This window comes from Aptenodytes forsteri, unplaced genomic scaffold (assembly GCF_000699145.1).
Source record: "Aptenodytes forsteri isolate BGI_AS27 unplaced genomic scaffold, ASM69914v1 Scaffold462, whole genome shotgun sequence".
Taxonomy (NCBI): domain Eukaryota; kingdom Metazoa; phylum Chordata; class Aves; order Sphenisciformes; family Spheniscidae; genus Aptenodytes; species Aptenodytes forsteri.
In genome coordinates, this window is record NW_008794492.1 from 290115 (window position 1) to 311604 (window position 21490).

At 43.4% G+C, this 21490-nt stretch overlaps 1 protein-coding gene across 3 annotated transcripts; it reads left to right on the plus strand.

Moving 5' to 3' along the window:
• The first annotated feature begins 3095 nt into the window (after window positions 1-3095).
• RNF20 (ring finger protein 20) lies at window positions 3096-20604 on the plus strand. Of its 3 annotated transcripts, none has more exons than XM_009290953.1 (20): window positions 3096-3160; window positions 3419-3589; window positions 3725-3892; window positions 4012-4159; window positions 4322-4504; window positions 5749-5867; window positions 6915-7061; window positions 7242-7319; window positions 7632-7751; window positions 9031-9210; window positions 9406-9541; window positions 10212-10333; window positions 10665-11062; window positions 11644-11761; window positions 13377-13526; window positions 14502-14714; window positions 15853-15978; window positions 18797-18937; window positions 19297-19398; window positions 19633-20604. In XM_009290953.1, the coding sequence occupies exons 2-20, from the start codon at window positions 3461-3463 to the stop codon at window positions 19807-19809; spliced, it is 2955 nt and encodes a 984-aa protein (XP_009289228.1). In that variant the 5' UTR covers window positions 3096-3160; window positions 3419-3460; the 3' UTR covers window positions 19810-20604. The 3 variants fall into 3 exon arrangements, with proteins under 3 accessions (XP_009289228.1, XP_019330581.1, XP_019330582.1); XM_019475036.1 differs by having other exon boundaries at window positions 3097-3160; window positions 3402-3589; XM_019475037.1 differs by having other exon boundaries at window positions 3097-3160; window positions 3423-3589.
• The last annotated feature ends 886 nt before the right edge of the window (window positions 20605-21490 follow it).

A 21490-nucleotide genomic window follows, 5' to 3' on the forward strand; every position in this document is an offset into this window, starting at 1 on the left:
GTCGGGGTCGGAGGCACTGTACACCCGTGGAGGAAGGGACGGGCCTAAGGGACAGTACGTGTGGGGATGTGGTGGGGAGCAGCCATCGGTGTGGGGCTGCCCAGAGGTACGCGCGGGGCAGCGCGGGTGGGGGGCTCTCGGTGCCCGGGGAGCAGCGCCGGGGTACCCGGAGGTGCGCAGTAGGAGTGTCCAGCTGTGGGCGCGGGCGGTGGTTGGTGGTGTGGGAGGCTCCCGGGTGTGCGTGGGGTCAGTGGCAGGAAGGTGGGGGTCCCCACTGGGCGTGGAAGAGAGGGACAAGCGTTAGGGCACGTCCTTGAGTGTTTGTGGGCATCCGTGAAGTGGGTCCCTACATGTGCTTGGGGAGTCAGTGGCGGTTTGGAGGAGGTTTCGTGCGCTGTGTGGAGAGGAGTCTCTGGTGGGTGATGTGGAGCTTTATGTACCCTCCATGGGGCGGTGTCTCTGGGGGAAATCTCTGGGATTTGAATGGGTGGCCACGACAGGTTTTTGGGGAGCTTTAAAGGGCAGTGGATTATACGAAAAAATAATGGAAGTGTAGAGAGTGGCTGGTGTGTGTAGGAGGTTGAATGGTGAGCTTTGAAAGGTTTCTTGACTAGAGGTGCCACGAGCGTGTGAAAGGGCTCAAACGCAGTTCGTTGGCATGGGTTGTAGGTGAGTGGCTAAGTATTGGGCCTGGGGAAGTTTGCTTTTAACAGGTGATTGATGGTGGTCAGAGTAGATGGCTTTTGGCCAGTGGTAGGTGTGGGGAGTGCCAGGTGGAGGTGTATTTTGGTCTCTGTGTAAGAGGGTTTTAGCCATAGAAGGGGGATTAAGACGAAGCTGAGTCCCTGGTAGGGGAGGACAGTCAATCTTTGATGAGTCAGTGTGATCTGTTTGGGGAGAGAAGAATGTGAATAGCCTGGGACTGAGGGTAAGGTTGAGTTCCTAAAGGAAAGAGAGGGTCTGAGTGGGTCAGGTCCTGGCGTACAGTATGTGAGGAAGTGAGTAGTGGGGAGAGGAGGTGCTCGAGCTGTGAGGGATGGTATCAAGAGGCAATGGAAGAAATATTTTGTCCGTGGACAAAAATTGTGAAAGGCAATGTGGCTGGTGGTGTAGGAGGTTGAATGGTGAGCTTTGAAAGGTTTCTTGACTAGAGGTGCCACGAGCGTGTGAAAGGGCTCAAACGCAGTTCGTTGGCATGGGTTGTAGGTGAGTGGCTAAGTATTGGGCCTGGGGAAGTTTGCTTTTAACAGGTGATTGATGGTGGTCAGAGTAGATGGCTTTTGGCCAGTGGTAGGTGTGGGGAGTGCCAGGTGGAGGTGTATTTTGGTCTCTGTGTAAGAGGGTTTTAGCCATAGAAGGGGGATTAAGACGAAGCTGAGTCCCTGGTAGGGGAGGACAGTCAATCTTTGATGAGTCAGTGTGATCTGTTTGGGGAGAGAAGAATGTGAATAGCCTGGGACTGAGGGTAAGGTTGAGTTCCTAAAGGAAAGAGAGGGTCTGAGTGGGTCAGGTCCTGGCGTACAGTATGTGAGGAAGTGAGTAGTGGGGAGAGGAGGTGCTCGAGCTGTGAGGGATGGTATCAAGAGGCAATGGAAGAAATATTTTGTCCGTGGACAAAAATTGTGAAAGGCAATAGTCACTGGTGGCTCACTGGACTCACAGGTAGCAGATGTTTTTAGTGACAGCTGTTCCGCCCACCCCCTCCAATGGCCTAGTCATTCTAGCTAAGATCAATGCCCACTGAATTCTGTTGATAAAAGGAGGAAAATGGTTAAGTGGAAGTTGTCTTTATTTATTTTTTGAGATATATTTAGTACTTATGTGAAAAGACAGGTTACAGGAACACCATGTACTGTTTCAGTAACTCATTTAGAAATCATCTTTATATTATTTTGCATATGGTGAAGGGCAGCGCCAAGCTAAAATTCTTGTTAAATGATAATATTTGGCAAAGCAGTGTACCAGCTTAATCTTAAAAATACAGTAGCTTTATTACTTTCAGTAGAACTGCTCAAGTAAAGCAAATACATAAGAACGGGCAGGTTCAGTTTGTAACCCTTAGTTTAACTGTAAATGCCATTATAGATTTAAATGGAACAATACAAATCTTACTTGTATGGTCTGCGTTTCATTTACTTCTGGGTTTCATTTAGTTTAGAGGTAGAGAGAGATCTGCGGATTGAGTTGGCACAGCATCAGTGAATATGGGAGAAGAATGCTGCTTACATCTAATGAAGAGCAGGTTCAGTTTGTAACCCTTAGTTTAACTGTAAATGCCATTATAGATTTAAATGGAACAATACAAATCTTACTTGTATGGTCTGCGTTTCATTTACTTCTGGGTTTCATTTAGTTTAGAGGTAGAGAGAGATCTGCGGATTGAGTTGGCACAGCATCAGTGAATATGGGAGAAGAATGCTGCTTACATCTAATGAAGACCTAATTGGTTTCGTTTTCCATCACTAGCTGCTGTATTTGTTTTGGAAACCCTTTAAGGAGATATTTGTGATTTTGCTAAATAATATTTTGGGGAACTGCAAGAAATACTGTTCAAACATAAGAAAAAAACTGTTTTAATGCTGAGGGTCATCAAGTACTGGGATAGGTTGCCCAGAGACATTGCCAAGTTTCTATCTCTGGAGATACTCAAAAGCTGACTGGACAAGGGCCTTGGCAACGTGCACTGGCTGACCCTGCTTTATTCAGGAGCACTGAGCAGGTGGTCTCCAGAGATCCCTCCCAGCCTCAACTATTCTGTGATTCTGTGACTAGTAGTCCAGAGCTTTTCAAATTACATTAACCTCGGGATAAGAACTCTTTAAACATGTCTGTGTCTCTGCTGTTACACAGGAAAACTCTTCAAATGGGTCTTTACAAACCTTGGCTCAGAATCGCTGTTCAGTTCCGTAGGATTTGTAAGATCACTATGTAAGCTCTTACAGGGCTCATCTTCAAGGTGTTGCTGCCCTCAACTTTAACTGACTTTGAACATTGATATAACAGGAACAATTTGGTTGGTATGAACTGCACTGGTGCCACATATACACAGTCTCAGTTGCCTGTTAAAGTCTAACCCAGATCATTTTTGTTAATACAGAGAGAGATCAAAAAAGCAGAGACTGAACCTGCATGAAGATTTTTTTCCAAAGACCGTGATAAGGTACAGTGCTTCCATTTTAACATTACAGAACAGTGGATTTTTTCCCCATCAGCTTGCTGTTTGCAGTGCTAATCCTAGTGGTGTCTTTAAAGACTTAATGTTTGACCAGTATTTTCCAAAACCTTTTGAGTTATATGGTCTGTACTGTGTCGGGCATCTTGTTACCATGATGGATCAGTATGTTAAAAACCCTAAATTGAGTTGATTGTGTGGGCGTGTGTTTGCTGGGTTTTTTTAATAGTGTTCTTTAATGTTCAGGAAGAACTTAAAGAAGGTGGGAGTCTATATGCTTCGGCCACCATGTCTGGAATTGGCAATAAACGGACAGCTGGAGAGCCTGGCCCTTCTGCACCTCCAGAGAAGAAGGCGGGGGTTGAAGATTCAGGGACCACAGTGGAGACCATTAAGCTTGGTGGTGTTTCTTCAACGGTATGTCTTCCTTGCACACCCCTACTCAACCTCTTGCTTTTTTTCATCTGGAAAAAAAAAAAATATCTCTGCCTTCTGTATGAGCCCAGTGATCTGGCTTGTGTGCAATGTGCCCTGACTTGTGCCTCTGCACAGGAGGAGATGGACATCCGGACCCTACAGACCAAGAACCGGAAACTAGCAGAAATGCTGGACCAGCGGCAAGCCATTGAAGATGAGCTACGGGAGCACATTGAGAAACTGGAGCGTCGGCAGGCCACTGATGATGCCTCCCTGCTGATTATCAATCGATACTGGAATCAGGTCAGTAACATGCTTTGTTATTATATATACACACTGTTTTCTTGTCTCTTCTTATGTTCCACTGCACTCCGTTTATTCACATCCATTCTTTGTCTTGTCTTGCCTGTCCCATCATTCAGTTTGATGAAAATATCCGCATCATCCTTAAACGCTTCGACCTGGACCAAGGTCTTGGAGACCTTTTGTCTGAAAGAAAAGCACTGGTGGTACCAGAACCTGAACCAGACTCAGACAGTAATCAGGAGCGCAAAGATGAGAGGGAACGAGGTGAGGCATCTGCTTGGGGACAGGGGAAAAAATGGATTTCAGCTGTGGACAATGTTAATGTCCCGTTCTAAAGGGTGACAGAGGCTCTCTGTCATAGTAAAGACTAGTGATATGTTGCCTGTCAGAGCGCATTTACCTTTTTGCACCTCTTTCTGTTCCCAGGTGAAGGACTGGAGCCAGCATTCTCCTTCCTAGCCACTCTAGCCAGCAGCACTAGTGAGGAGATAGAATCTCAGCTGCAGGAGCGTGTAGAGTCCTCCCGCCGTGCTGTTGCCCAGATTGTGACGATGTACGACAAGCTGCAGGAGAAAGTGGATGTGCTGTCCCACAAGCTGAATAGTGGAGGTATGGTCAAGGTGGCTGATCCCTTGCTGATACTCAAGAATCCTCATCTACCCCCAGCTTAGACATGATTCTGCCTTGTAAGCATTAAGGCCCAGTCCTTCTCGTGCTCATTTATTTTCCAAAATAAATTGGCTTAGCTTTCCAAACTCTCGATAGCCAAAACTTCTAATAAAGACTAGTACTATATGCTAGAAGTGTATTATAACTGCCTTTAAATTTGAATGCTGAGAACTCTGCCCAGTATGTTGGGCTAAGGAAAGGCTTGTTTCAACCAGTAGCGTGTTCATGCAACTGAGAAGATACAGATTACTGTTGAACCTTATCACCCAGCTGTCCTCAGCTACTGCATAAAAGGCTTCATGCTTACAAGTGAAGAAGTGAAATCAATATTGCAAACTGATGTTGGACTTCTCACTTGCAATTTAGTAAAAGCTGTAGGAATAACCAGCTCCTCAGTTTCCATGGAGTTTTGAGCAAAATGGTAGCCATCTAATGTCTCAGTATGCCTAGTGTAGCCATCAGTTTTGAACACAAAGCAGAGTTCTGCAGAAGAAAGCCAAATTACTAGCTTCTGAAAATTAATGTGGCAGATTCGATTTACACTCAGATGACTCTCTGAAAAACGTCATTAGCTTAAGGTTAGAATTTTAATCTTTTGAATGAAATTTTAGGTGGAATATCAACTCATCCTTGGTTTGCCTTCTGTCCAGAGTGTTCTATATGCTCTGATCAAGGAGCTCTGGCAAGTCTAGCATTGGTGTGGCAAAGCATTACTGTCCTTAGTTGGCAGTTTTAAACTCCGTAGTAGCATTGGCATTAGTGCAATGTGAGCCTGTACTCAGTTGCTGTAATTGTCATCTGGTATGTTAGCTCAAGCCACCTGTTGTAGCAGATTTACGCATTAATTTGATCTGCATTAGGGTGTCACTGGGTTACAAGGACACGTTCTGTGTTGCTGATACTGACACAATTGGAATGATCTCTGACATTAGGGGATGGTAACTGACAGTCAGAAACGTGTGGTATGTTAAACTGCAGAGCCTTTTGCTTAGTGAATGCAAGTCAAAGCTCTGTGTGGCTGGAGGTCAGACCCTCGGGAACCATCTGCTGGAGAGATACAGTAAGCAGAAGTTAAAACCAGAAATTTCCTTTTCTGTTTTCTTTTTTCTCTCTTTGCTGTTTTAAGAATTAAAAACAATCTTCCTTGATTTCCGTTCATTTCCTTTTCTTTATGCATCTTTCAGATATTTCATTGATGGAAGAAGCAGTCCTGGAGCTTAATACCTACCTCTCACATGAAAATGGACGTCTGCAGGAGCTGGCTGATGTTCTTCAGGAGAAGCACCGAATCATGTCTCAGGAGGTATAAAAAGGAGAGAGAGAAACCCGCTTTGGGGTCCTGCTTAGAATAATTTGTGGTTACCATAGTTTGGAAAGCAGGTTATTGCCTTGGAGAGGGACAGGAGCAACATGGTTTGAAAGTTGCCTTCTGAACAAAGGTTATGGAAAGCGTTGTTGTTGTGGAGAACTGTACATAGATTTTCTGTAGTTCATAGATTCTGTAATTCGGATTGATTTGCTTGTTACATCACTGAATGGAAGAGTATAACCAAACCAGTGAGTTGAATGGATTTAATTTTAAAAGAAAACAGAGCAGAGGAAGTGGTAAGGTGATGCTAAGGTGGTTGTGTAAACATCTGAGACACTTGGTGTGCCATCCTTGTCATTTCAAATTCCTTGGTTTCTCTGCATCATGTATGAAAGTGTAATGACACTAATTACAAGATAATCCCAGTCATTAAGGGATCCATTTTATTGGCAGTATTTGTTTCAGAGGTTTCAGTTCCTTTAAAAACTGTGTTAACGCTGGCCTTGCTCAGTGTTAGACAACCAAGCACTTCAGTGGTCTGTAGAGTAGATGAACATGGATTGAAAAGATTTAAAAAAAAAAAAAAAAAAACCCTTTAAAAAAGCGGATCCATGTTATTGGCAGTATTTGTTTCAGAGGTTTCAGTTCCTTTAAAAACTGTGTTAACGCTGGCCTTGCTCAGTGTTAGACAACCAAGCACTTCAGTGGTCTGTAGAGTAGATGAACATGGATTGAAAAGATTTAAAAAAAAAAAAAAAAGCCTTTGAATAAGCTGAGGTAGCTGCCTTTGTACTCTGCCAGATATTACCAGCTTCTTGCTCTTTCTCCATTTTCAGTTTTTCTTATTTTCATTACTGTCTTGGGATTCAACCAGTGTAAAATTCAGGACAGTTCTTTAAGTAGTCTGTCGCCACAGCAAAAGATGGGTGGAAAGCACATGAATCCAGGGTGTGATGTATAAGAGAAAAATGAACACTGAGCAGTCTCAGAAAAACGTTGATTCTATTCAATATGCTGTCTGAAACGCTCTTTTGATTGCAGTTCTCGAAACTGCAAGAGAGAGTGGAGACGGCAGAATCCCGGGTGTCTGTTCTGGAGACTATGATTGATGACCTTCAGTGGGATATTGACAAGATACGCAAGAGGGAGCAGAGGCTCAACCGGCACTTAGCAGATGTTCTGGAACGAGTAAGCACCATCCTCTTTGCCAGGAAACCAGAGAAATCGGTGTAGTTTTGAGATGTGTGACATCATCTTATGATACTTTGCTGTGAGAATCTGTAGAGTACCATCTTTGGTCTTGAATATGCTATATCAGCAGTCTTGTCATTAATTGGCTATTGATGAAATCTTTTGCCTTTTTTGCAGGTGAATTCCAAAGGTTACAAGGTTTATGGAGCTGGGAGCAGCCTCTATGGGGGCACAATCACCATTAATGCCCGCAAGGTAATGTCAGGGGCTTGGTTGTGGGCAAGGGGAAAAATGAAGTCAAGGAGAGCTTGTGTGTAAGGCCATAGATTGGAACAGAATTTAGATACCTCCTTTGCCACAAATCTGGGTGACTCTGGGCAAGCCATTTTGTCTGTGTACAAGTTTCCTACTTATGAAACAGACCTGATGGAAGTAGACCCTGTCTCACTTGGTAATGTTACCTGACTGTTGAGTCTGTAATTTCTATAACTGTATAAACAGTTACTTAATTAGTACTGTCAGTAGATACATTCACAGTAGGATTTACAAGTGGTTTATCCCCAACAGTTTGAGGAGATGAATGCAGAGCTGGAAGAGAATAAAGAGCTTGCTGGGAATCGCCTCAGTGAGTTGGAGGAACTACGCCAGGATCTTGAGGAAGTAACAACACAGAATGAAAAACTCAAGGTGAGACATCTATACCTATCTGAGGATGAAGGTGTTTTGTGTGTTTGGTTGCCCTCTGTCTTGCTGTACTGTGTCTCTGGAAAACCTCATTAATACTATTCTACTCTGTGCTAGCTGGATTATATTTTGTACAAGGTACAACTTAACAAGTTCATGTGACTTATGCTTGAATAAGACCACTTGGTGACACCATGTGGTCATCACTGGAAATTGTAATGGTTTCTTATTTCCTGTTTTCCATTCTGATTTATTCAGTACATTTTAGTGATGTGTGGTTAAAACTAATCTCACCTCTTTCCAAGTACTGACCCCTCTTCCGCCTTCCCTCCGCCCCGTGCAAGTGGAACCAGAGAACTGAAAAAGTCGGGGAACTTGTGTAGGAGAGCTAGGCTCTAGAAAGAGTCAATGAACTTAAATCTTTCCCAACGTGGTAGGATAGATAGGAAACAGTGCATGGGTTTCTTACGTCTTAAAGGTGGTAACACGAAAAGCTGTGACTCTGTAGTAGATAAGTATATGATATAGAGAATAATCTAAATTTTATCTTAGTGATCAGTAGATCTGTTAGCCTGTTACAAGAAATGTCTGAGCTGATAACCTAAGTTTCAGAGATGAGATTCCAGAAACTGTCTTGAGGCACCTCTAAATTCTGTTTATCCACATGAGTTTGTTTTGACAGAAACACCATTTGGCTTACAACTTTCTCTTAACTAGTCTTAAGCTGTATGTGTGTATATATGTGTCTGTTTCACTGCTGGTAGTCACAATCATTTGTTAACTTTTTTTTGTAAGGAAAATTCAGATGCTGTACTTCTGCTTTCTCTCCTTTCTCTTGCTTTCAGTCACTATGTCACTTACTGGTAGAAAGCTAACATAATGCCTACTTGCACATGTATTTTCTCTAGTTTTCTGTCATACTTTTCTATGTGTCCATCTTTATTGATTTAGGTGATTATGGTTTTACAGTAAATCCATTGAAAAGGTATATCATGTTTTCCAAGCTCATATCTTCTAGAGAAACTATTGCAGAACCTGAGAATCAAAGACTCGTCATGTGACTATGCAAGAGAAACAGCCTAATGCATATAGAAAAAGCATAGATTTTTTAAAATTCATACTGAAGCATATCACTTGCATCTGCTTCACAGCAATGCTACTAAAGTTCTACTTTGTCTTTGCTTGTGGCAGCTTGATGCACTGTTCTCCTACCTTGCAAAATAGATACCAAAGACAAGGAGATAATTTTTCCTTCTGTGGCATTTTCTTGTGTCCTGACTAGGTTGAGCTGCGACGAGCAGTAGAAGAAGCTGTGAAGGAGACCCCAGAATATCGCTGCATGCAGTCCCAGTTTTCTGTTTTGTATAATGAGAGTCTCCAGCTGAAGGCACATCTCGATGAGGCCCGCACCCTGCTTCATGGCACGCGCACCACACACCAGCGCCAGGTGGAACTAATCGAGGTAGCACCTCTGCTCCATCAGGCTAGGGAACATTGTCATCCCATTGACCATCACTGCTGGGTCTGGGTGACTCTGGGAATGCTCAGGAAATGTATCTTCCTGGCAATAATTCATCTATTCTGGTACCTCATGTTGATGAGGTGAGAGATGCTGCAGGGTTACAGCACCAAGTTCTGTCCTCTTCTTACTCCTCAGAGGGACGAGGTCAGCCTTCACAAGAAACTACGCACAGAGGTGATTCAGCTAGAGGACACCCTGGCACAAGTCCGCAAAGAATATGAGATGTTGAGGATAGAGTTTGAACAGACACTTGCTGCCAATGAACAAGCAGGTATGGAGTTTTTCTGCTGTGCTTAAAAACAAACAAACAACACCCACCCCACCCCCAACGCCACCAGAGGCTGCATTGCAGTAAAATACCTGGTTTGATTCTTTGTTATTTTTAAATACTTGTTCTGGCAGGCTCTCTATTTCAAAAAACAAAGCTCTTCACATGTTTTATGGGAGGCCAGTTCCATGTTATCTGAATTCCTTTTAGATGCTGCAAAATACATATGTTTTGCTAATAATTTGGTTTATGACAGGGTATTTTGCATTACTAAAAATTACTTTTGGGGGGATTCATTTACAAGTCTGGAATAACAACCTGGATAGGAAACCAATAACTTTCAAATTTCATCAGAGGAACTAAAGTTATTTCTAAAGTAGCATTTAAATCATAGAGATTTTTTGTATCATGACACATTTCCCCTGGGAACGTGGGGAAAAAAATGTTAAGGGGAAATTAGGACTGGGAATTTGCAAGGACTTATGGTTGCATGTAAAACTGGCATGACTTTTTTCTGCAAATGTGTTGTGTTGCTCTGTTGTGTGGCAGAATGATAATAGTCTTATTTTTGTTCTTTGTCATTGTCACTTAGCTTGTACTCCATCTCCATGAAAGTCCTCGCAGAAGGTTGGCAAAAGTGTGGTTTGTTACAGTTGTGTTTCTGTTTTTGTAGGCCCAATTAATCGGGAGATGCGTCATCTCATCAGCAGCCTCCAAAATCACAACCACCAGCTGAAGGGAGAGGTGTTAAGATACAAGCGCAAACTGAGAGAGGCCCAGTCTGACTTGAGCAAGGTATCAGAGCAGGAAATGCCAGAAAAGAGCAGAAAGTGCTTAGGAGAAGGGGAAATGCTGTCACCTTTGCCTGCAGTATCAACCTTTCTGATATGGCATGCAGGATGCAATGTACTTTTTGGTGGAGCTCTACACTCTGCTGCTTCCGCTTACCAAATGAATGGTCTTCCTTTGTACCTGTATAGTGGTCCATGAAAAGTAGTAGCTATTATGGAGGGGGCATGCAAGCATGGATCTGGGAAGAAAAGGGAAGGGGGATAAGGTAGATTTCTGGCTAAGAACTTAATGGTTTGTTTTCTTCTGTGTCTTCTTTCTTGCTATTCCACAACAGATCCGCTCTCGCAGTGGTAGTGCTCTCTTACAGTCCCAGTCCAGCACTGAAGACACAAAGGAGGAACCTCCAGAGGTCAAGCAGGAACCTGATGATCCTTCTGCCCAAGTGTCTGTCCCCAAGGCTGCTTCTGAAGATGTTAATGAAATGAAGGCCAGGCGAGATGAAGAGGAACGGGAGCGAGAGAGACGGGAGAGGGAGAGGGAACGAGAGAAGGAAAAAGAGAAAGAGAGAGAGCGAGAGAAAGAGAAAGAAAAGGAAAAGGAACGAGAGCGGGAAAAGCAGAAGCAGAAGGAATCTGAGAAGGAGAGAGAGTCCAAAGAGAAGGAGAAAGGGAAGCATGAAGATGGAAGAAAGAAGGAGGCTGAAGTGATCAAGCAACTGAAGGCTGAGCTCAAGTAAGAGTTGTTGTTCCTCCTTTTCCTGCTTGAGTAGTGCCCAAACTGGGGTGTTTGTGTGAGATGACTTGTAGCTCGCTCTTATGAGATTAGTTTCACTGAAGTGAAACCCTCTATATCTGATTTGGACAATGTAGTACACTTCTATGACAGCCTAAAGCATGAATTACCAAACCAGATACTTCATGGTGTAGGTCAAGTAATCTTTATTTGTTGCTGTCATAACAATTGTGTAAAGCTTTACAGCTGCAGGTTATTAATAAAGGGCACAGTAGTCTTCCCTGTCTTGGATCAGTACTGAAGCAGAGATGGATAGTTTGTTGCTTACTATTAGGGTACATGTTTCCTCCCCACCCCACTTCTCTTGGCTTTTCAACCCGTGTGCCTGAACATGTTTCTTCTCAGCCTCCAGCCTGTAATCCTTGACTATTTTACATTACCAGGGTAAGATGAGCCAGGGATGACTCCATATGCATACCATGTGGGAGACGGAGAGAATATTGCTCTGACTCTCATGCTGGATATGTAACAGCGTAACTTTCCTGCTGTGTTCTCACAGTTGTCTATCTCCCTGTCTCCAGGAAGGCCCAAGAGAGCCAGAAGGAGATGAAGCTGTTGCTAGATATGTACCGTTCTGCCCCCAAAGAGCAGAGAGACAAAGTGCAGCTGATGGCAGCTGAGAAGAAGGCAAAAGCTGAGGTAAATCTCATTTCTCTTCCCTTTTTCTCTTTAGCGCATTACTTAAAACTTCTTTTCGGATACTCTGCATCTGAACTGGGTTGTTTTTGTCTTCAAAACTGGAGATTGTTCCTCTTCTCATCTTTGTCACTTAGAAGAGAGATTGGAATGGTCTGGAGATGAACAGGGAGATTTTGGGGTGTCCTCCTCTGTGAAGGGATGATCCCTTTGCCCAGGCGGAAGGACATGGTTTCTGCTTTCTCAGTTGCAGATTCAACCAGTAGTGAAGCTGAGCACATGTCCCAGAGAGATACACACAGAGAGGATACTGACACGGCCAGTCAGACTGCCACAGACAAGGTGCTGCCTTCCACAGCATGTACATAAAGGACTCATAAAACATACACATAGACAGCCAAGTCCCCTTCCTCCTCTTCAGCTGGTAGAGACAGAACGTCACTAGTGCGGGCACACGCACAGCAATCTCTAGGTTCACAGGCACACACACATTCGCAGACCCCTCAAGTACCAGCACGGCCCCTCTGTCTGTCTGGTAGCCCTGTGATCCTGGGCCCTCTTACCTTCTTCACATACAGGTCTCACTTGTAGCTAGCACTTACTCCATGCAGCACATATACACAGGAGATAGAGAGTTAGATTACACAGAGGCAGTTCAGAAAATATTTAGGAAGAAGATACAAGAAGATAGGACAGGCTGTGGTGATCAAGCACAGGGCTGAGCCAGACAAGTGTGTACTGACTTGCCCTCATTTTACATGTGACTAGCTCCTTTTATACCCTTCTCTGTCTAACCCCAATTTGTTCATCCTTGCTCTCCTTTCCCTTGCACATCCCTCCTGGGTTTATACAGCTCTATCGATTCCCACAGCCCTCCCAGTCCAGGATCCACCCCTGGTTTACAGTCTTATCAGTTGCAAAGTCCAGGTTGATCTTCCTGGAAGTGGTGCCTGTAGTTTCTTCGTAGTCTATCAGCTATTGTGACTAGGGAGGTTTGTTTCTTGTCTCTGTCTCCATGTTTGTTTTCTCAGGTCTGTGTCTCTGTATATTTTGTATCTGGTTTTCTCCTTCCTCCCTCCCTGTCCCCTTAGTTTCCCAATTGACAGGGTCCACAGTCATATAACCTTGCTGGAATAAGCATTCTCACACTCTCACATGCTCTCGTTGATTAGTGTGACTGACCAGGTTTGGTTCTTATCACTCCCTCCCTTATCATTTGTCAGGTTTGTGTCTCTGTATGTTTTGGTTATGGGTTCCTCCTTTTATTATCCCTTTTTGTATTGAAAAAGGTCCTTGACCAGACTGTCTTAAAGGAGCAGATGCTCTCCGTCCACATACTCTTACATACACAACTGCAAGAGACTAATGTTCCTACTCTGATAAAAGATGCTATGGAATTTGCAGAGGTTTTGAAATCCATATCTTGAGCTTGCAGCCCATTTTAATGGTCCATCTGCCAGTAACACGCTGTCCTGTCAAGATGAGATGAGTTTTCTTTTCCCATGCTTTGAAGGCAGTTTCTCCAATGTTTCAGACAATTGTGCGGAAAACAGGCTCTTAACAATGTTGAGGCCACATTCTTGTGTTTAGTGTAATTTCTGTTTTGTCCTTGCTGTAGCTGGAAGAACTGAGGCAGAGGGTGAAAGAATTGGAAGACAAGGAGAAAAAGGAGAGTAAAAAGATGGCTGATGAGGATGCCCTCCGCAAGATCCGAGCAGTGGAGGAACAAATTGAGTATTTACAGAAGAAATTAGCCATGGCTAAGCAGGTGAGTAGTTTCTGATGATTTCTGTCTTGGCTGGAGCACCTGGGAAGGAACTACCTTCAGGTTACAGCCAGGAAGATTACCTGAGAGAAGGAATTTCGTCTCCCTATGTGCCAGAGATGTGAGTTTTGTCCCTGTTCATTGAAGGGGGGGAAAAAACCACAACCACCCAAAAAAACCAACACTGATGAAAAAAAACCCACACCACCAGGGTGTCACAAAACTCATGGTGGGGGGTTATGGGGAATGGTTAATTGTTTGTGGCCTAGGTGAAAAGCACAGAGGAGAGATGGCTGGATCAGCCTTTAGGGGAGGAGGTTACAATTTCTTTTTAAAAGTATTATCTGCACAGTTCATATAATTAATACATGTGCATGGTACCGTGACATACCTTCTTCAACAAAAAAGGGCTTAATATAATGATAAAAGAGCAGGACCACCTCAGTAGGGGAGAGGCAAGCCAGTGACTTGACATGTACTTCTTTAGAATTCAGATTCTTTTTCTTATTGTACAGAACTGTTCTATCTTGTCACTTACTCCTTTAATGTTGAAGCGGCCTAAGTGAGTTTAAGGGGCTCGGCAGTCTGTCAGTTGGAAGCTGTTGTATTGTCCACATGTAGAATTCTTGGCCTAGTGTGTATGACAGCTATTCAGCTATCTGCCTGAATCTGGGAGTCGGTTTCTGCGCAGCTCTGGCAACGAATGTGTCACAGCTGGTTTTGCCAGCAGACAAGGCACAGTTTGTGAATGCTTGTGGACATGACCACCTCTTTTCTACACCTTCTAATTGAGGGCATCTCTGCTGTGGTGCAGACTTCTAGGGAGCAGTCTTTTCTGGTTGCTGGGAAGATACTGTTCTGCGATACTGAGACATCTTCCTTCATCTGTGCTAGGCTTGGTGTCTCTGAGTAAAATGTTCAGGGTCATTGTAGGGGGTACAGGAGGCAGTTTTGCCAGAGCCTGTGATTCTTTTGCAGGAGGAGGAGGCCCTGCTGTCGGAAATGGATGTCACAGGGCAAGCCTTTGAAGACATGCAGGAGCAGAACATCCGCCTGATGCAGCAGCTGCGGGAGAAGGATGATGCCAACTTCAAGCTGATGTCAGAACGCATCAAGTCCAACCAGATCCACAAGCTGCTGAAAGAGGAGAAGGAGGAGCTGGCAGACCAAGTTTTGACACTGAAGACACAGGTAACCTGGGAGAAGGAGAGAGGACAACAGAACTGATGGGGAAAGGTGGAGGTGTTGTGGGTTGACTCTGGTAGGCAGCTAAGCTCCACACAGCTGCTTGCTCACTCCCCCATGGTAGGATGGGAGAGAGAATCAGAAGGGCAAAAGTGAGAAAACTGGTGGGTTGAGTGAAAGACAGTTCAATAGTTAAAGGAAATCCTGTGCACACAAGCAAAGCAAAACAAGGAATTCATTCAACTCCTTCCCATTGGCAGGCAGGTGTTCAGCCATCTCCAGGAAAGCAGGGCTCCATCATGCATAATGGTTACTTGGGAAGAAAAACGCCGTAACTCTGAACATCCGCCCCGCTTCCTCCTTTCCACCAGCTTTTATTGCTGAGCACAGCATCATATGGTATGGGATATCCCTTTGGTCAATTGGGGTCAGCTGTCCCAGCTGTGTCCCATCCCAGCTTCTTGTGCACCCTCAGCCTACTTGCTGGCGGGCAGCATGAGACACAAAGTCTTGATGTTGTGTAAGTACTGTTCAGCAATACCTAAAACAGTAGTGTGTTATTGATGCTGTTTTGGTCCCAAATACAAAATACAGCACCATATGAGCTGCTATGAAGACAATTAACTGTATCCCTGCCAAAATCAGTAAGGGGGGAACGTTCCCTTAATCAACCTAGTTATGCTGCATCAGACTTCAAAGGGACCTGTCATAGTAAGAAACAGAGACTGCTGTATGAGAATAAAATATCCTACAGGTTCATTGCTATGGAGAGTAGGAGAGAGAAGGAAAGTGGGAAGTCATTTTCCTGTTGTAATGGTACTTCTACATATATATTCTACCACCCTTGGAACCAAGGTGGAACTGTTCACTGCCTTGCAGCAATTCTCTAAGCCACCTTCCAAAAAAATAAGACATCTTTGTTGTGAGTATTTAACTGCTAAGTTTTAAAGTGTTCACTGGAGAGGTCTGGATATAGCTCTTAGACTGCTAGTGTGTCTGTTCAGGGAGAAAAAGGCAAGCTGAAGAGGTACTCCTTGGTGATGGGGAGGCAGGGATAGTTTTAGCATGCAGCTTTAATGACCACTCTGAAGACTTGCAGAGCATGCATTTCAGTCCTTCTGTACCTCCTCTCTCCCTTTCCAAGGTGGATGCCCAGCTGCAGGTTGTACGTAAGCTGGAGGAGAAGGAACACTTACTGCAAAGCAGTATTGGAACAGGCGAGAAAGAACTAGGTCTCCGAACACAGGCCCTGGAGATGAACAAACGCAAGGTGAGTGATTTCTTGATTTCCTCTTGGATTGTAAGATGGAGTTGTCTTGTGGGAAGCACAGAAGGCTCCTAGCTGTCATTGGTATTACCAAACCGGATATTCCCTGGTTTTGGACTAGTATACCAGAAGGCTGAGGAGTCCTGAAGAGAGTTCTGATTAAAGTATTGTAGACTGATGTTTCCTTTGATAAGGAGGAGCAGGTCATAGGTGTTTCTGTGAAAGTCTGATTAGGGAACTGAAGTAAGGTGCCTTTAAAAGGAAACCTATTGTGAAAGAAGAGGCAGCAGCCAGATGAAGTTAGCTGGGGTCAAAGCTTTTATAGGAAAGATGGGGTACGTAAAAGGAAAATATGGCTGGGGAATGCTAAGACCTTTAACAAATGTCTAAGATCAATAAAGTAGGTCTGTTATGAGTAAAGTAAGACTAAGTCTTATGGTTGATGCTGCCTTTGTTGTTAAATCTTTTGTAGAAGTGCAGGAACAACATTAAAACAGACAGAAAGGAAAGCAGAAATACCACTGTGAAGAGGAGATGGGGAGGAATTCAGCACAATCACTTGTGCTTAATATCACAATTTGGTATCGGAAGAACTTGGCTAATAGATTCATTGGTGCAGAGACAGTTAGAAAGTGATAGGAGAACTGGTGAAGAGAGAAAATGATTAAAAATAAACACTTATCTTGCAGTTCTGTCTAGTTCAGCTATAGAAGTGCCTCTGAACAATTTAGTAGAGAAAATGTTAGAAGGTGGAAGGCTGAAAATACTTGAACAAGAACAGAGTTGTGTGGTCATAAGTTTTTCTAAGTGACGTGCGTTGCAGGTTGGCTCTACTGAAGAGGAATGTTGAAGCTAAATGATTAGAACTTGTTAATAATAAGATAATGAAGACAATTAACTGTATCCCTGCCAAAATCAGTAAGGGGGGAACGTTCCCTTAATCAACCTAGTTATGCTGCATCAGACTTCAAAGGGACCTGTCATAGTAAGAAACAGAGACTGCTGTATGAGAATAAAATATCCTACAGGTTCATTGCTATGGAGAGTAGGAGAGAGAAGGAAAGTGGGAAGTCATTTTCCTGTTGTAATGGTACTTCTACATATATATTCTACCACCCTTGGAACCAAGGTGGAACTGTTCACTGCCTTGCAGCAATTCTCTAAGCCACCTTCCAAAAAAATAAGACATCTTTGTTGTGAGTATTTAACTGCTAAGTTTTAAAGTGTTCACTGGAGAGGTCTGGATATAGCTCTTAGACTGCTAGTGTGTCTGTTCAGGGAGAAAAAGGCAAGCTGAAGAGGTACTCCTTGGTGATGGGGAGGCAGGGATAGTTTTAGCATGCAGCTTTAATGACCACTCTGAAGACTTGCAGAGCATGCATTTCAGTCCTTCTGTACCTCCTCTCTCCCTTTCCAAGGTGGATGCCCAGCTGCAGGTTGTACGTAAGCTGGAGGAGAAGGAACACTTACTGCAAAGCAGTATTGGAACAGGCGAGAAAGAACTAGGTCTCCGAACACAGGCCCTGGAGATGAACAAACGCAAGGTGAGTGATTTCTTGATTTCCTCTTGGATTGTAAGATGGAGTTGTCTTGTGGGAAGCACAGAAGGCTCCTAGCTGTCATTGGTATTACCAAACCGGATATTCCCTGGTTTTGGACTAGTATACCAGAAGGCTGAGGAGTCCTGAAGAGAGTTCTGATTAAAGTATTGTAGACTGATGTTTCCTTTGATAAGGAGGAGCAGGTCATAGGTGTTTCTGTGAAAGTCTGATTAGGGAACTGAAGTAAGGTGCCTTTAAAAGGAAACCTATTGTGAAAGAAGAGGCAGCAGCCAGATGAAGTTAGCTGGGGTCAAAGCTTTTATAGGAAAGATGGGGTACGTAAAAGGAAAATATGGCTGGGGAATGCTAAGACCTTTAACAAATGTCTAAGATCAATAAAGTAGGTCTGTTATGAGTAAAGTAAGACTAAGTCTTATGGTTGATGCTGCCTTTGTTGTTAAATCTTTTGTAGAAGTGCAGGAACAACATTAAAACAGACAGAAAGGAAAGCAGAAATACCACTGTGAAGAGGAGATGGGGAGGAATTCAGCACAATCACTTGTGCTTAATATCACAATTTGGTATCGGAAGAACTTGGCTAATAGATTCATTGGTGCAGAGACAGTTAGAAAGTGATAGGAGAACTGGTGAAGAGAGAAAATGATTAAAAATAAACACTTATCTTGCAGTTCTGTCTAGTTCAGCTATAGAAGTGCCTCTGAACAATTTAGTAGAGAAAATGTTAGAAGGTGGAAGGCTGAAAATACTTGAACAAGAACAGAGTTGTGTGGTCATAAGTTTTTCTAAGTGACGTGCGTTGCAGGTTGGCTCTACTGAAGAGGAATGTTGAAGCTAAATGATTAGAGCTTGTTAATAATAAGATATCTTGCTGTTGAAGTAATGTTTAGGGAGTAATTCCAATTACTCCATTTGGAAGTACCAAAATTAGATTGTGGAAATAGATCTACAGCAGCCCAAGGAGTATTCCATGAGCAGTCTTGGATTGCCAGGCAGAGGGACTAGAAATCACTAGAGCTCTTTTTCCATGTTTGTTACTTCTATAGAACTTGTTAATAATAAGATATCTTGCTGTTGAAGTAATGTTTAGGGAGTAATTCCAATTACTCCATTTGGAAGTACCAAAATTAGATTGTGGAAATAGATCTACAGCAGCCCAAGGAGTATTCCATGAGCAGTCTTGGATTGCCAGGCAGAGGGACTAGAAATCACTAGAGCTCTTTTTCCATGTTTGTTACTTCTATACTGGTTTTCTTTTTCAGGCCATGGATGCAGCCCAGCTTGCAGATGATCTGAAAGCCCAGCTAGAGCTGGCTCAGAAGAAGTTACATGACTTCCAGGATGAGATCGTGGAAAACAGAGTAACTAGAGAGAAAGAGATGTTCAACTTCAAAAGGGCTGAGGTATATACCTCATGCACGATCCTTCAATATCTGTCTGCTTTGGTGTCTGTTTCCTTGTACATTGAGCTTGGAGTAGGTTTCAACTACACTACTTTTTTTTGGGGTCCAGTTTCACTTTGATTTCAGCTTCATCAGGTCTTGGCTCTTTCAGGTCTCTTGTCCACTGATAACTAATAATACATGTGGCACTGGATGATAATGTAATCTGCCGTAAGTCTGTTGGACTGTGGGGGATGAAAGTATGGGTGGAGTGACTTAGCCAGGTGCACTGTTGGCCAGGTGCTAGTTCTCTTTGATCCTTGAAGAAGCTGTGACAGAGAATATACTGCTCATTTATTTGGTCTCTTGTTTTTATGCAGGAAGATATTTCTAGGTTACGCAGGAAGCTGGAGACCACTAAGAAGCCTGACATGGTTCCCAACTGTGACGAGATACTGATGGAAGAAATCAAGGATTACAAGGTGAGTAGCTGTCTCTATCAACTTCCCTCTTTAACTCTACTTTAGTCAAAAGACTGTGTAGTCATGTTTTCAGTATTTGACATCTCTTGTCTGTACTCTGGCATTGTAGCCCTATCTTGCATTGAAGAAACCACCTTCTCCTTATGAGGAATGGAAGGACCTTCATCTTCAGTCATCTTTTAACATACCTAGTGCAATGCAGTGGGCCCTCACTGTAATGTTTCTGTCTTGCAGGCCCGCCTGACCTGCCCATGCTGTAACATGCGCAAAAAGGATGCTGTGCTCACAAAGTGTTTTCATGTCTTCTGTTTTGAGTGCGTGAAAACACGCTATGACACCCGGCAGCGTAAGTGCCCCAAGTGCAATGCTGCCTTTGGTGCCAACGACTTCCATAGGATCTACATCGGTTGATTCTTTCCACTGGAGTGACGGAAAGTTGCCGCTTACGCTGACCACCTAGCCTCCTTCACTTTCTGTGATTGTCACCTTTGGGGCAGTCAGTGCTTCTGTCAGCTGATCTGCAGTCTCTTCTGGGAAGCGTGGTTAGGGTATGGAAAGAAACAGATGCTGGATCTTGGTTCCTTTCTTGTCCCTTTTCTTTTATTCTTGCCCTCAGTTTTTGTGGATTCTTTGTGCCTGAGAGGACATTTCCCATCCATCACTCACAGTGTCAAGTTGGGAACATCTAACTGAAGTCCTGCCTTGATGAGATGGAAGCTGTCTGTGGTGCAGCAGAGATAAATGAGGCCTTTATTTCAGGAGTTTGCTTTGGATGTTAATTATTAAATCCCATCAAGGTATGGTGGTGTTTCTGAGAGTGAATAGTTTCCCAGTTAAAGGGCCAAATAACGAATGAACAGGTACATCTGTAGACTTCAGTGGAGTGACTCCTTAGACATGTATCTTCCTGAGTCAGGGCAAGAATCTGTGAAGGCTGGTGCATTAGTAAACATCCTCCCTACCCCCAAAAGCAAACGCACATCTTATCTTTCTGCTCTTCTGGATACTAAGATGTTGGAGAGTCTTTGACAGTAGCATTCCACTGATGAACCCTGGTTGATGTGGACATCTTCCCCTAGGTTGAGGCATTGCTGTCATTGTCCTTAGTTTCCAGAAAAGAATCTGTAGGGGTTACTTTGTTGCAACTTTGCCACAAAGAATAATCTTGTAATGCACAAAATCTAATAAAAGCTGTTGTCTGGGTTATTTTTCTGGTTTTCTTGCTTCTGGTAGTATATGTCTGTGCTCCTGTCCTTTGTCCAGTTATTGGAAATGTTTTTAACAAGCTTTAAGCTTCTAGAGATATTTTTTTCTTCCTTCCTCTGCTTCCAAAAAATGGTTAACTAAAAGAACCTTTGTCCTTTTGGCGGTATCTTCACTACCTTATTCCTGACACAACAGAAGGACCAAGATGCTGGACTATTTATGCAGTCATTTTGTCATGGCCGCTGGGAATTTTGTGAAAGGACATGGCATAGGTTGTAGTCCCTATGCTCCCTGTTGTGTGAGGTTGTATTTGAAGCCTGCTCCTAAAATCAAAATGCAAAGTCATTTATTTACAACATTCCTTCACAGGGCATAGTGTTTTTCCTGTAAACCTAACTTTCTTGGAAGGTGCAGCTGTCAGATTTGTCTCATCTGTGTCCCTTCTCTGAATCATAAAATCTGTATTACCTTTCTGTATTCACTGTAGGAAATAATAGAAACAATAGTAAAGTGAAAGCAAGTCATCGCAGACTGTCTTTATAGTATGCATTATTATTTTTATCTTTCTGAAAACATTCAGAAAATATTAATTAAACCTTGTAAATTATTATGAATCCTGAAAAGTGAGAAGGAACACATGACTCTATCTTTGCAAGGGAAAGCTGGGATGCTGAAAGTTTGTGGTATGGCTTTGGTTCTGTTACAGCGTCTGTAGAAGAAATGAAAGCAGAACCCTCTCTGCTTTCACTGGAAGTTGCTCCCTGGATCACAGTTTGTGACGTTAAGTTGGAGAAAGAACAGTGCGTTAGGAATACTAATGCTGATGGTAGATTTTGTGGTACAAATGTTTGTTCATCAAAACCAGGACCTGGGTCACCAACAAACA

Coding starts and splice junctions, on each gene's coding strand:
- RNF20 (XM_009290953.1), top strand. CDS start 3,461: ATGTCTGGAATTGGCAATAAACGGACAGCTGGAGAGCCTGGCCCTTCT. Junction 3,893..4,011: donor TCAATCGATACTGGAATCAG/GTCAGTAACATG, acceptor CCCATCATTCAG/TTTGATGAAAATATCCGCAT. Junction 9,211..9,405: donor GCCAGGTGGAACTAATCGAG/GTAGCACCTCTG, acceptor CTTACTCCTCAG/AGGGACGAGGTCAGCCTTCA.